Source organism: Temnothorax longispinosus, chromosome 11, assembly GCF_030848805.1.
Source record: "Temnothorax longispinosus isolate EJ_2023e chromosome 11, Tlon_JGU_v1, whole genome shotgun sequence".
Lineage (NCBI taxonomy): Eukaryota > Metazoa > Arthropoda > Insecta > Hymenoptera > Formicidae > Temnothorax > Temnothorax longispinosus.
The window spans coordinates 17,223,465-17,234,851 of NC_092368.1; the positions used below are offsets into that span (position 1 = coordinate 17,223,465).

The 11,387-nt window shown below is 39.0% G+C and overlaps 3 protein-coding genes across 3 annotated transcripts; 2 read left to right on the plus strand and 1 right to left on the minus strand.

Moving 5' to 3' along the window:
- The first annotated feature begins 96 nt into the window (after positions 1 to 96).
- Med16 (mediator complex subunit 16) lies at positions 97 to 7,864 on the plus strand. The gene is made up of 14 exons (XM_071794474.1): positions 97 to 576; positions 705 to 851; positions 1,133 to 1,331; positions 1,535 to 1,781; positions 1,871 to 2,026; positions 2,105 to 2,274; positions 2,463 to 2,799; positions 2,927 to 3,134; positions 3,353 to 3,527; positions 3,840 to 3,986; positions 4,296 to 4,503; positions 6,593 to 6,702; positions 6,869 to 7,014; positions 7,143 to 7,864. The coding sequence occupies exons 1-14, from the start codon at positions 515 to 517 to the stop codon at positions 7,261 to 7,263; spliced, it is 2,433 nt and encodes an 810-aa protein (XP_071650575.1). The 5' UTR covers positions 97 to 514; the 3' UTR covers positions 7,264 to 7,864.
- LOC139822601 (uncharacterized) lies at positions 4,542 to 6,625 on the plus strand. The gene has a single exon (XM_071794478.1). The coding sequence runs from the start codon at positions 5,164 to 5,166 to the stop codon at positions 6,250 to 6,252; it is 1,089 nt and encodes a 362-aa protein (XP_071650579.1). The 5' UTR covers positions 4,542 to 5,163; the 3' UTR covers positions 6,253 to 6,625.
- Txl (Thioredoxin-like) lies at positions 7,854 to 10,496 on the minus strand. The gene is made up of 4 exons (XM_071794479.1): positions 10,261 to 10,496; positions 9,852 to 10,134; positions 8,517 to 8,800; positions 7,854 to 8,232 (listed from the first exon to the last, which is right to left on the minus strand). The coding sequence occupies exons 1-4, from the start codon at positions 10,356 to 10,358 to the stop codon at positions 8,019 to 8,021; spliced, it is 879 nt and encodes a 292-aa protein (XP_071650580.1). The 5' UTR covers positions 10,359 to 10,496; the 3' UTR covers positions 7,854 to 8,018.
- Positions 10,497 to 11,387: the final 891 nt, after the last annotated feature.

Here is an 11,387-nt window from a genome sequence, read left to right on the forward strand (position 1 = left end):
TGCAATAAGTTGCACCAGTTTAGAAAGTGCTTCGAAAAAGAACAGACAGAACAGATGTTTCCAAGTTTCGCGCTTTTGCCGCATGAGGTCTCCGAGATCTCAAGTTGGTCCATCAGTTTTGATCACCCTGTTGAACCTCCACGATTGTTTACGAGATTAATTTTCGATTTATGATACGGCTGCCGGTGTTTAACAAGACAAACAAGATTCTCACTGTAGAGAGATAGATCTTAAGAAGAAGACTACGAAAATAACAGAAGCGCAGGTCCGCTAGGATTCGCCACGTTTTTAGTGAGAATATCCAACAGGAGGGATTTCCCATCTTATTTTTTGGAAAAGGAATATTGCGATTATTTGCGAGAGGAATAATGTATTTCGACAGAGAGGAGCGCACCAAGAGTTATCATTCATGAGGATTAATTGAAGAAAGCATTTAGGAACGTCCTCATTAATTTGGAAAAAATTAAGCGTACCGTTGTATTTTTGTGTATTGAGGAGAGGAAAACGAGGAAAGATGGATCTGCTGTATACCGTCAACAGAAGGAGTTCCTCCAAATCTTTCCCCACTCAAGAATGGTACGTATTTCCTTAATATGTAAACAAAGTGTTCGGGATCTTCTTGCGGGATTTAATACTCCGAGATATGAACAGAACATGTATTTCAACATGTAAATTGGATGTTAACCAACAATTTGTTTTCTTAGTTTGTACAACGGACAATCGTTGTGTTCCTTATCCAGTCGGAATATAGTGGCTTTTACTACAATGACAGAATTGGACGACAACAGCGGCAAGACGCGAGGTTGTCATGTTTATGTAGCGGACTTGAATATGCCGTGGCACGCTCATAAGTAAGCTCATTTCGATTAGATCTTTTAAATTATTGTCTCTAGCTGCGGTCCACTTGACGCTACAAATGCTTCGAAGCATTCTTCTTCTCTTTTCTTTCAATGAAGAAAGAAGGAGAAGAAGAACGCTCCAAAGCATTTGTAGCGTCAGTCGACCGCAGCCTCTATAATACCCTCGAAGGATATTATATTTATGTCTCTTACCATCCAACAATGCTTTTATCAAATTTTTTTTGACAAAGCCAAGAAGTCGAGATAACATGTTTTTTTTTGTGTGTCTTTAGAGTACTCTCAAACAAACACAATATTACTGCACTAGAGTGGGATCTGCCTGGTGATAAGTTGGTAATGGCAGATACAGCTGGAAATGTACAGCTGTGGATGTTTAAGGACTATATTTTAAACGATTGGGTATTAATAGGTTCCACATACTTCCCCGGCGAGCACATATTAGGCGCGGCATGGTTCCATAATGGCAAAAAGGTATCTAGACAAACGAATTCGTACACTGGACAATAAAGTTTTTTTTACTAGTAATGTCACAAGAATGGGAATTGTATCAAAGACCATTGATATTGTTATTATTTTGCATTAAAAATGTTTTTAGAGAGATTTAAATTGCGCAGATATATAAAACTGTTACTCTTATACTCTCCTTCTAACGTCTTCTTTTGGTACTTCTGCAGACGGGGCTGGTAACAGAAAAGAAAGACAGCATTTATTATAGCGAAAAATTTAATCACCTGCTGTTCGCACCCTCCGTGAGGCAATTCGGCGGAAGGGCCGCCGAAGGCGTGCTAGTGGTGTCGACAACGGGCATGGTTGGCGCGATTATGATCACCAAGGACCTTCAAAATCCGATTTGCTACTCGACGGAGAGTCTCGGCAACACGAGGCACAGGATAACCACGGTGGATTTGTGTTATGGAAAAAGTACTCTTTGTTATGTATAAAGCGCTTTGCGCGAATACAGAAAATAACAGAAATGAGAATGTCGCAATAATTTGCTTGGTGAATTTCAGACGGCCACTTTCTCGTCGCGGTTAGTAGCGGTAGCATCTGCTTGCCCATAAGATGCTTTAGAGTACTGGTGCGCAAGAACGACGACAAGTGCACCATCACCTCGCAAGCTTTACCGAGCTTCTTTCTGCAGGATGGAGCGCCCAAGGACAATTCATGTAAGATTAATTAGTGAAATTATGATATCGTAAACAGTTCATTTTTTTTATGACTACAAATCTTTATTTTCTTCGCAGGTACAATCGTGACGCACTTAAAATTTGTAGTCAGAGAAGATGCCGATTCTCTGGTCATTGCGGCGAACAGCGAGAGCGGCGGATTCGTTGAGGTGTGGGAGCTGCGGGAGAAGTCGCAACCGGTTCACAAATTGTTTCAGCCAAAGACCTTAGAACCTTTTAAGACGGTTGTAAGTATTCAATTACGGTCAACTACCATTTTTATTCTTTACAAGCAAATACATGAATCAAATGACAGATGTCAAGTAGCGAAACAGCAAGATACCGTATTTGACTGTAGTATTTAAATAGTATTTAATAGTAGTATAAATAGAATACATTCGATATTTAATAGAGATTTGTGGCTACTTTTTGGCAGGTTTGGCAATATCAATCGCAGTATCGCTGCCAGTCACCGGTCACGGCGATAGCGACTACAAAACTATCCATAGTAACAACTTTACCGCCTCCGAGTTACGTAATAATAGCACTAGCAGACTCGTCGGTGCATTGCTTAAATCGTTTGGACTGTTTGAAGGAAGTGGCATTCTCGTCCTTGAATACAAGCTGGCGTCCAGACGAACCTAGCAACAAATACTTCAAGAGTTCCGTATCTATCACCCATATGGATCTCTCGTGGTTGGGATGTGTACTTCTTGCGTCCGATACTCGCGGCAATCTGTATCTCTATAAATTGTTGCCGGACGGCACCACAGGTATAATGCCAAATTTTCTTTATATTTAAAAATTAATTTATTAGTTAAAAAGTAATTTATTAGTCTCTCAGTTACAAGATATTTCTGAGGGATTGCGAAATATGATCGAAATGATTTACGTGATCAGGTACATCGATGTCCCTAAGCTACGCCTGTACATTACTGGAGTATTGTTTGGTGACGGGATTAGATTGGTTAGACATACTTTTATGCCTGAGATCGTCCATGATTGAAGCATTGTGCGAGCGACTAGACGTCTCCTTCAATAGGCAGCTGCAATCTACACAGCAATATCATTATATCCAATTTTTATGCATCAAAACGTCATTGTATAGGTATGTAACTACGCACGCACATACACGAAGAGATGTCTCTAAAATAAATAAATTTTCTTCTAAATTTTTAGTTTCTCAATTTGCTTTAAAAATAAAAAAATAAAAATTGTCTCCACGGCGCTTAAGAATTGTCTTTGAAGATCTCTTTTAAAGTTGTGAAAAAAAAGATTATCTGAAATTGTAAATCGGAAAGATTAAATGATTGTAATCATTTTCAGGATGCTCATGACAGGTCAGAACAAAGCGGCGGATTTGTCATCGTTGCTGATGATACATTCAGTAGCTACCGCCTTCAAATCTTTACTGAGACCATCGGACCTGATATCCCACGACAAAGGCCCAGCGGAGAGCTTAGCCGCGGTGATAACTGACGTCATTACTGACGTTGACAAGGTATTACAATCGAACCTCCAAAGTCTTAATTTTTTATCAGCTGAACTTTCAAACCGTATAACTTCCTCTCTAATCTTGTACCACGTCAGATTTGTTATTTGATGCATAGAGTGAAAGTTGAGTGTTAATTAGTTAGTACCAAGAGGAAAGTAGGCTACAAAGCTCCTAGTCATCCCGACCTAAAAGGTCTTTTGTAACAATTCCCTTTCAATTATTTTACCATAGTATGTGCTTAACTGTAACAAAATAAATTGAAACTTTATAATTACCTGAAATGAAATTAATTATTGATTTATTTAATGTTTTCACTAGGTATTGCTGCATCTCGATCCGAAAGAGTTTACGGTAGAACCGAGCACACTGCAATCGCTGCAGCAACTTATTCAATGGGTCGCTGACTTAGCTTTGAACTTGCTGGCGAGATTACCCGAACAGAGAATGCAGATGAAGACTGGTGGGGTGAGTACTTCTAACAAATTTAGCTGCTCTTTCTGAAAATCACGAGATAAGTTTTAAACCTATATTTTAATATTTATTTCTTCCGGTACATTTTTGTAAACAAGTAATATATTTAAAAATCTTTCGTGGCACTGAATATCCTCGTATGTATTATTAAACTTATTTTTATACGACATAAATATAACTATAGCTTTCCCATTAAAATTAATTAAAATTATCTTATTTCGAAAGCGTATTTTTAATTTTAAGAATTGATATCAACCACCGTGTCATATTAACTTTAACTTACTGCTTTTCTTCGTTTTGCAGTATGAACTTCTTAAGGATCACAAGGCTTTGAATACCGTTCGAGAATTATTGGTCATCATACGCATCTGGGGATTACTCCGTCCATCGTGTCTTCCAGTATTTCTTCGTAGCGCGGACAACCTGGATGTCCTGGCCCTACTGTTCTGTTTGTTGTCAAAACTAGTGCAGCCCAACGGTGATACGCAACAGGTGGACGACGGTTTAATTGGTACGTTTATTGTTTTCTTACAATTTCTCAAACTCGCAACTGAGTTTGATATGATTTTCGCTTATTGCAATATGAAGTTCTAGCGGCTTAATCCTATGAAAATTTGTTCTATATGTGAAAAAAGGATAAGATTGATATTTGGTACATTTTGCAGTAATTTTTTATGACGTTAATATAACATTTAAGTTGACAAAAAAATTATCTTTTTTCGTTGCAACATTTTTGCTTTTATTTTTAAAATTCTTATATTTAAAAGAAATTATATTATATTAATTTAGAAGGATCTTGAAATCCAGGAACAGATTTAATGCAATTTTAATTCTTATCGCGTTTATTCGCTACTTGATTACTACGATTTGTGGTCAGGAAGTCTGATAAAGTACCACATCCTGAATCATTAGAAGAATTGTGACATACTCTATTAGCAGTATTAAATGGTTTGCATCGTATCTGCAGCAACACAATTGCGCAATAACACAGCTACAAGTGTATAGATCTGAAGAATTGCAAATAGTACACCTTGTGCGCGAGAATCCATTTATTACATTTCTCTCTCAACACACTACAACGATAATAGAATAATACGACCGAAGAAAAGTACAACGTACGCACGAAAGAAGAAAGTAAAATTCGGTGATCCGCCGAATCCACGAAAGTGCGATGACTACCAAACTCGCAGTCAAACATAAAGACTCCCTTGCTCTGAAGGAAAACAGACTGCATGGAAAGAACTGCGTGATCAACAAGCAGTCCAGGCTAAAGAGATACGAGCACCTGTTCCCTTGGTCGACCTTGTGCGTGTTCTTGACCTACTGGTTCGTTCTCTGTCCTCTAATTTGGGCTATATGTTACACGTTTGCATACTGGACTTCGTATTGGTCTTTTCTCTTCTGGGTAGTCGCATTTCTAATCTGGCTCGTGATCATGTGCGGACTGATAATCTTTTGGAAACGTCTCCAAGTTAAGCAAAGTCTGGAAATCAACGTGGTCTCGAAATATGGTTCGGATAACGCGAGAAGCCCCCTGAACGTCAATCAGATATCCACAGATGCAGAATTTCTCGAGACGAAGAAGAGGAACGATTCGGAATCTAAGAAGAGCGATCGAGAAAACCTCAGGAAGGATCTGCCACCCTTGGTGATACACAAACAAATATCTGGCGAAAACATCGAGGACACCGTTGGAGTGGTGCGCTTCGAGGAAGATGAGAAGACTCGCTTAAGCATCGCCAGTAATTATGCTGAGAAGAATCCCCTGCAGGATTATCTGAAGCTGGTGACGGTATCGCCCTCGGAGGACGAGGTGAAATCCCCGAAGACGCCGTTGTCGCCGAGACAGTTATTCTTCATCGATCTGATCCGCGAAGCGGAGAGGGTCGAGAGCGCGAGATCGCTGAAAACGAGAACACACTTCTTCCCGAGCGAAGCGACTGAGAACGATAATGCGGAAACCGTGAAAGGTATAAAGGACGAAAAGGATAAGGAGGATGTGAAGGACAGAAAGAGCATGAAAGACGTGGAGGAAGACGCGAAGGATAAGAAGGATTCGGAAGCAAATGAATTGAGATCGAAGCGCGAAACAAGTTACTTCATAGCCGACGTGGAGAGTCCAACCAGTGAGAAAACAGAGGTCTTCCTTCAGATCAATTCGAATGAGGGTGAAGAGACGGAATTGATCGTGGAGAAACCGATGTTGATATTGCAAACCAATGAGACGAACTCGCAAGAAACTTCCACTTCGCCGAGCTAATTAAAGATACCAAGGACAATTACTATAGACAATCAATTAGAAAGCTCGAGAAATGATTTAACAAGAAATATGATCTAATTATAAGCAAAAGAAAGGATTAAGGTTTTTGTTCAAGGAAAAATTGCTGTACAAATAAAGGATACTGGAAACGATAAAAGTGTTGGATATGTTAAATCTACTTTCTATCTCGGTCTCTTCTACAAAAGTTACGATTATTATCACATACATGTATTCACGTACATTATGACACGTATAAAATACATATTTTACAATCAATTTGGAATCGACGCGTAATTTAATTTCTTGATGCTGAAAATTTTGAAGTAAGGCCTCTTTTCAGATGAATGCTGCTTACTGCCAAATCAAATCATGATTCCACAATTGCATCAAGGCAACAGCATAACCGCCATAGTCTCTCCGATTTTGTTCTATCAGAACCTCCCGTTACAGGTAAGAATTGCAAAGCTTGCAAACATATTTATGAGAAAATAGAAAAAATTACTCTTCTGTTAGAAGATTATTATACTTTAAAAAGATATTCAATTTTCTTCTTTAATTTATATATTATATATATATTTACTAATTATTACCATTTTGTTACAATTTGTGATTGCAGCTGGAATATGGAGCGGAACCGGAACAATTGGTTTTCACGCCTGAAATGAATCCCGTCGAAGGCTGTATGCACAGCGGACAGATCGTGGATACGATACGACACCTGTATTTAGGAAAACAGCCACTTCTAGTGAAGCAATGCACGAGGTATATCGATTCGCAAATTATGCTGGCTACTAACCAGCAAGAAAAAATATAATAAAATAAAAAAAATATATTCACAGTTCAACATTATAACATATTGATAGCTCTATATATTTTTGTAATATCTTTAGATGCGGCGGCAAGGCGCAAGTACAGAACATGACGAGGACTGCTGCGATCAGAGCCTGGGATCAACGGTGGATGCGAGCTTGCCGATGCGGCGGTATCTGGCGAATTCACAAAGCCTCCTAATGCCTCCTAATAGAAAGCACTTAAGAATGTTTGTAACGATAAAGTTTATTAAGTTTTAAAGGTCTACCATATTATGAACCATGATATTGCAATTCTGGAGGTCCACATAAAAAAGGATGAATGATTTGGAAGATATACATATTTAAAAAAAGAGGTAACAAAGAGACAGAGATTATATGTGTTCAAATAATCTACTCGCCAAGTTAAATCAGAAATTTATAATCGAGAAATTTTCATTTATTGTATTTTTTTACAAAGTGACTCGAAGTCTCCCTAGCAGTAATTATTCTGTTGTATGTAATCAGCGAGAAAAATTTTATAATTTGTTTTTTCCAATGCGAATCAAAATGGAGGAAAATGTGGGAGCGATGTAAAATTAATTAGTCAAACAATATTGGTGCGCGAATCACTTTGTTAAGTAATATCAAGAATGTGAGTATAATTGCAGACGTTTAAAAATCGATTGTACCTCGCCGAAAACTCCTTTGTACATTAGCTGTAAAAATGTTCTCATAAATTAATAATCGATTTTAAGATAAATTATTAATTTCGTGAATTGCGTGTGTGATAATAAATTATTACAAGCGAAATTGTTACGGTATTCAAATCGGTTTTTATTAAGCTTTAAGTCTCGTTACATCGGTTTTCCTTTTTTTCCTCTTTTCTTCTTTGCCAGAAAAAAAATAGGGGAATGTTAGTAGGCAAATCAAAATTCCTGATGATATCCTGATATATTATTGTTGCAGGAAAGTCTCTCAATGGCTTTCTCCCTTCTTGCCGGACACTCTCTTGAACTCTCCCATGTTGGTAGTTGAGATCGGTGAGCCGATTAAGACTAGGTGATCGATTCTCGTTGTTTCCGTGCCGTTCTGATTGTCTATCACAAAAATTTGAAGATTCTGCACATTCTGGAACTTGACGTAGCGCAGTGGTACCGGATTTCCCTCCTCGAGGTCCTTGGCTGAAAATCTGCAACCGAGGTTGCGCGTATTAATTTTTTATCTCGTTAGAAAAAGCAATGAGGAAAAAGTAAGAGACAATCTATTCTAAATTTACGTTAAAAATAAGATACTAAATGTTAGAAGTTTATTTTAACCGTCTATGTGAAAGAGAGATTTTAGAGAAATATTTTAAATCGATCAATTGTTCATTATTTAATGTTTTCGAAAATTTTGCAAAGATATTTTTTTCTTCTCTCTTTATATTCTATACCGTCTTGAATATATCTTGCAGATGCATTATTTGAGGCTTACGTTAGATCTTGGACACTCCTGTTGGAGCTCGCCATTTCAAAATCGATCGTCCTGGGCTGGTTGATGAATAGTTTGATATTTTTCGGACCATTTTCCGTAGGCGCTTTGATTTTGAGCGAGTGAACTTTAACAGGCTGCGAGAATGCGATGGACATTATCAGCTGCTCATCCTCATCGCTCTGGAGATACCCACTGTCCGAGTTCAAACACTGAAGGAAAGTGTGATGGTCCGATTCGTTTAAACACTCGCACTGCTGCTTCATTATTAAACTGGACAAGTCCATCTGAAAAAGAAACCCCCGAAAGTTCTTGAGTTAATCTTTAACGAAGTGGAAGAAGAGATGAAGCAAACTTCAAATGAAGTAAAGCGCGATAATTTTACTTCAGCTCAAACTCCGCGACACTAAGATTCGCGAAAACGATCTCTACAAGATACAATTATCCGAGTGTCTGTCCTGCTTGTCTAATTTGATTTTGTTGTAAATATGCATAATCCACGTGTTTATGCAATTGTATGATTATGTCACCTGCGAAATCTTCGCTTTTTTCCTTCCAATTATAGACTTTTAAATATTTTTTCACGAATCTCGCATCTTAATTCAGTGTAAATTTTTTAATGAAAAGTACAAATTTCTGAGTGAATTAGTATTTAAACGCGTGTCGCATAATTACGACAATTAATATTAACATCTATCTTATCAATCTTCCATTCTAGTACTTCGATAAATGATGAAAGAATGGAAGATTGATAAGATAGATGTTAATATTAATTGTCGTAATTATGCGACACGCGTTTAAATACTAATTTGTACTTCTCATTAAAAAATTTACACTGAATTAAAATGCGAGATTCGTGAAAAAATATTTAAAAGTCTATAAAATTGGAAGAAAAAAAACCCGAAGATTTCGCAGGTGACATAATCATACAATTGCATAAACACGTGGATTATGCATATTTACAAGAAAATCAAATTAGACAAGCAGGATAGACACTTGGATAATTGTATCTTGTAGAGATAAAGGTTATTAAATCACCAACAAGCATGCAAGTATCAAAGTTGTATTATTTCCAGTACACAATATCTTTTGGATATACAACATAATCGTGAAGGAAGAACTGCGCAGGTGACGTCAGATTTGCGTTAAGTCGAAATAGCGAGATTAATTTCTCCGTGGGTGGATTTCACCGTCCCGTTTACGCGCGATCGATTAGCGTTAAACGGGCAACTAGCCCGGGCAAACTTTTTATTGGTACTTATTCCAGTAAAACAGAACCGCGGCGAGAAAGAACATTCCGAAGAGCTGGAAGTAGGCGCTATAGTCGGCGTTTCGTACATGGCCGGGCAGGGAGTCCGCGACCGAGTCGTCCGCGTCGTCGGCGTCGCCGCCGCTTCCGTAGAACTGCTGGATCTTGGATTCCAGCCCCGCCGGATCGGCGCCCTGGCAGTGGCCCAGCCGCGCGCGCCTGCGATAGAAGATGAAGGTCGGCATCGCGCTGACGTCCTGCATCGAGGCGGTGTCCGCGCATTTGTCCACGTCCACCTTCAGGAACACCGCTTTCGGATACTTGAGCGACAATTGCTCGAATATCGGGGCGATTCTCTGACAGGGTCCGCACCTGCGTAATCAAAACCAAATGTGATCGTTAATTGCTTAAAGAAAAAAAAACCTGGAGTGCTGGAGTCAACGAGTTAACGGGCAGTAATCAGGAGCATAACCTAAAAGATGCTTTAGAGATGCTCACCAACTCGCTGTGAAGTCTACGACGACGAGCTTCTGGCCGGCGTTGGTCAGCTCGCCGTTGAAGTGACGATCGTCGTTAATTATTCGTACCGCTCCCATTATTTCGACTATAAATTGTCGTTTTTTAATTACATTAAATTCGCGCACACCGATCCGCCTGTCCACCGCACGGCGCACGGAACTGCCGGAAGATCCGTCAATGTCAATTCACAAGAATGACTGGCAGTTTATGTACAATAATGTTTAGGACTGGCAAAGGGGCGTCCCCCGGACGTTCGCAGACTTCTACAGGGTGTCCTGGTAATTATCGTGCCACCTTTCGTGGGGCTATCTCATCTTGTCGCTGAATTACATGCTTATTCGCGGAGCTTTATTAATTAATTTCTCATTATTAATTATTGAGAAACTCGCAAAACCGGAAAAATAACTTTTCTATTCGGTTTAATACTCCGTTCTACAGTCCTACATGTGCTAGAGGTGGCACAGAATTACCAGACACCCCGTATATACTACTAGACCAATGTGTTCTTTTATGGAGAAGTGTGAAAGTATAATAAATTCAAGATTATGTGTAAAAGAAATTATAAATGTATAAATAAACTATTTCACATAAATTCTGTTCAAATCTTGTGATAATTCTTGCAAGGTCTACAATGCGAGTCAAGAGGTAAAATTTCATGGGTAGTGAAAAGCAGCAGCAGATCGTACTGATTGGCTATAAAATAGAAGAATTCTAGAAACTCGAGAATTTCTCTATTTTGTAGCCAATCAGTACGATCTGCTACTGCTTTTCACTGCCCATGAAATTTCACCTTCACAAGTCGTGAGTCGCAAGACGAATCGCAATCGAATTTGAGGAGAATAATCAACTGTGATTGATCAACCTCCCACGATCTACGACTCGCATTGTAGACCCCGCATTACATTGGCCGCGTTCAACAGACACAACTGTTGAGTTCGTCTTATCAACACTCTGCGTTGATTGGTTGGTTCTAAAAGTAAGAGCCAATCACGTTCGACTGCTACTCAGCCGCTTGGTCTGCTGAACGCACCCATTGGCCGCGTTCAGCAGACACAACTGTTGAGTTCGTCTTATCAACACTCTACGTTGCGTGGTTGGTTCTAAGG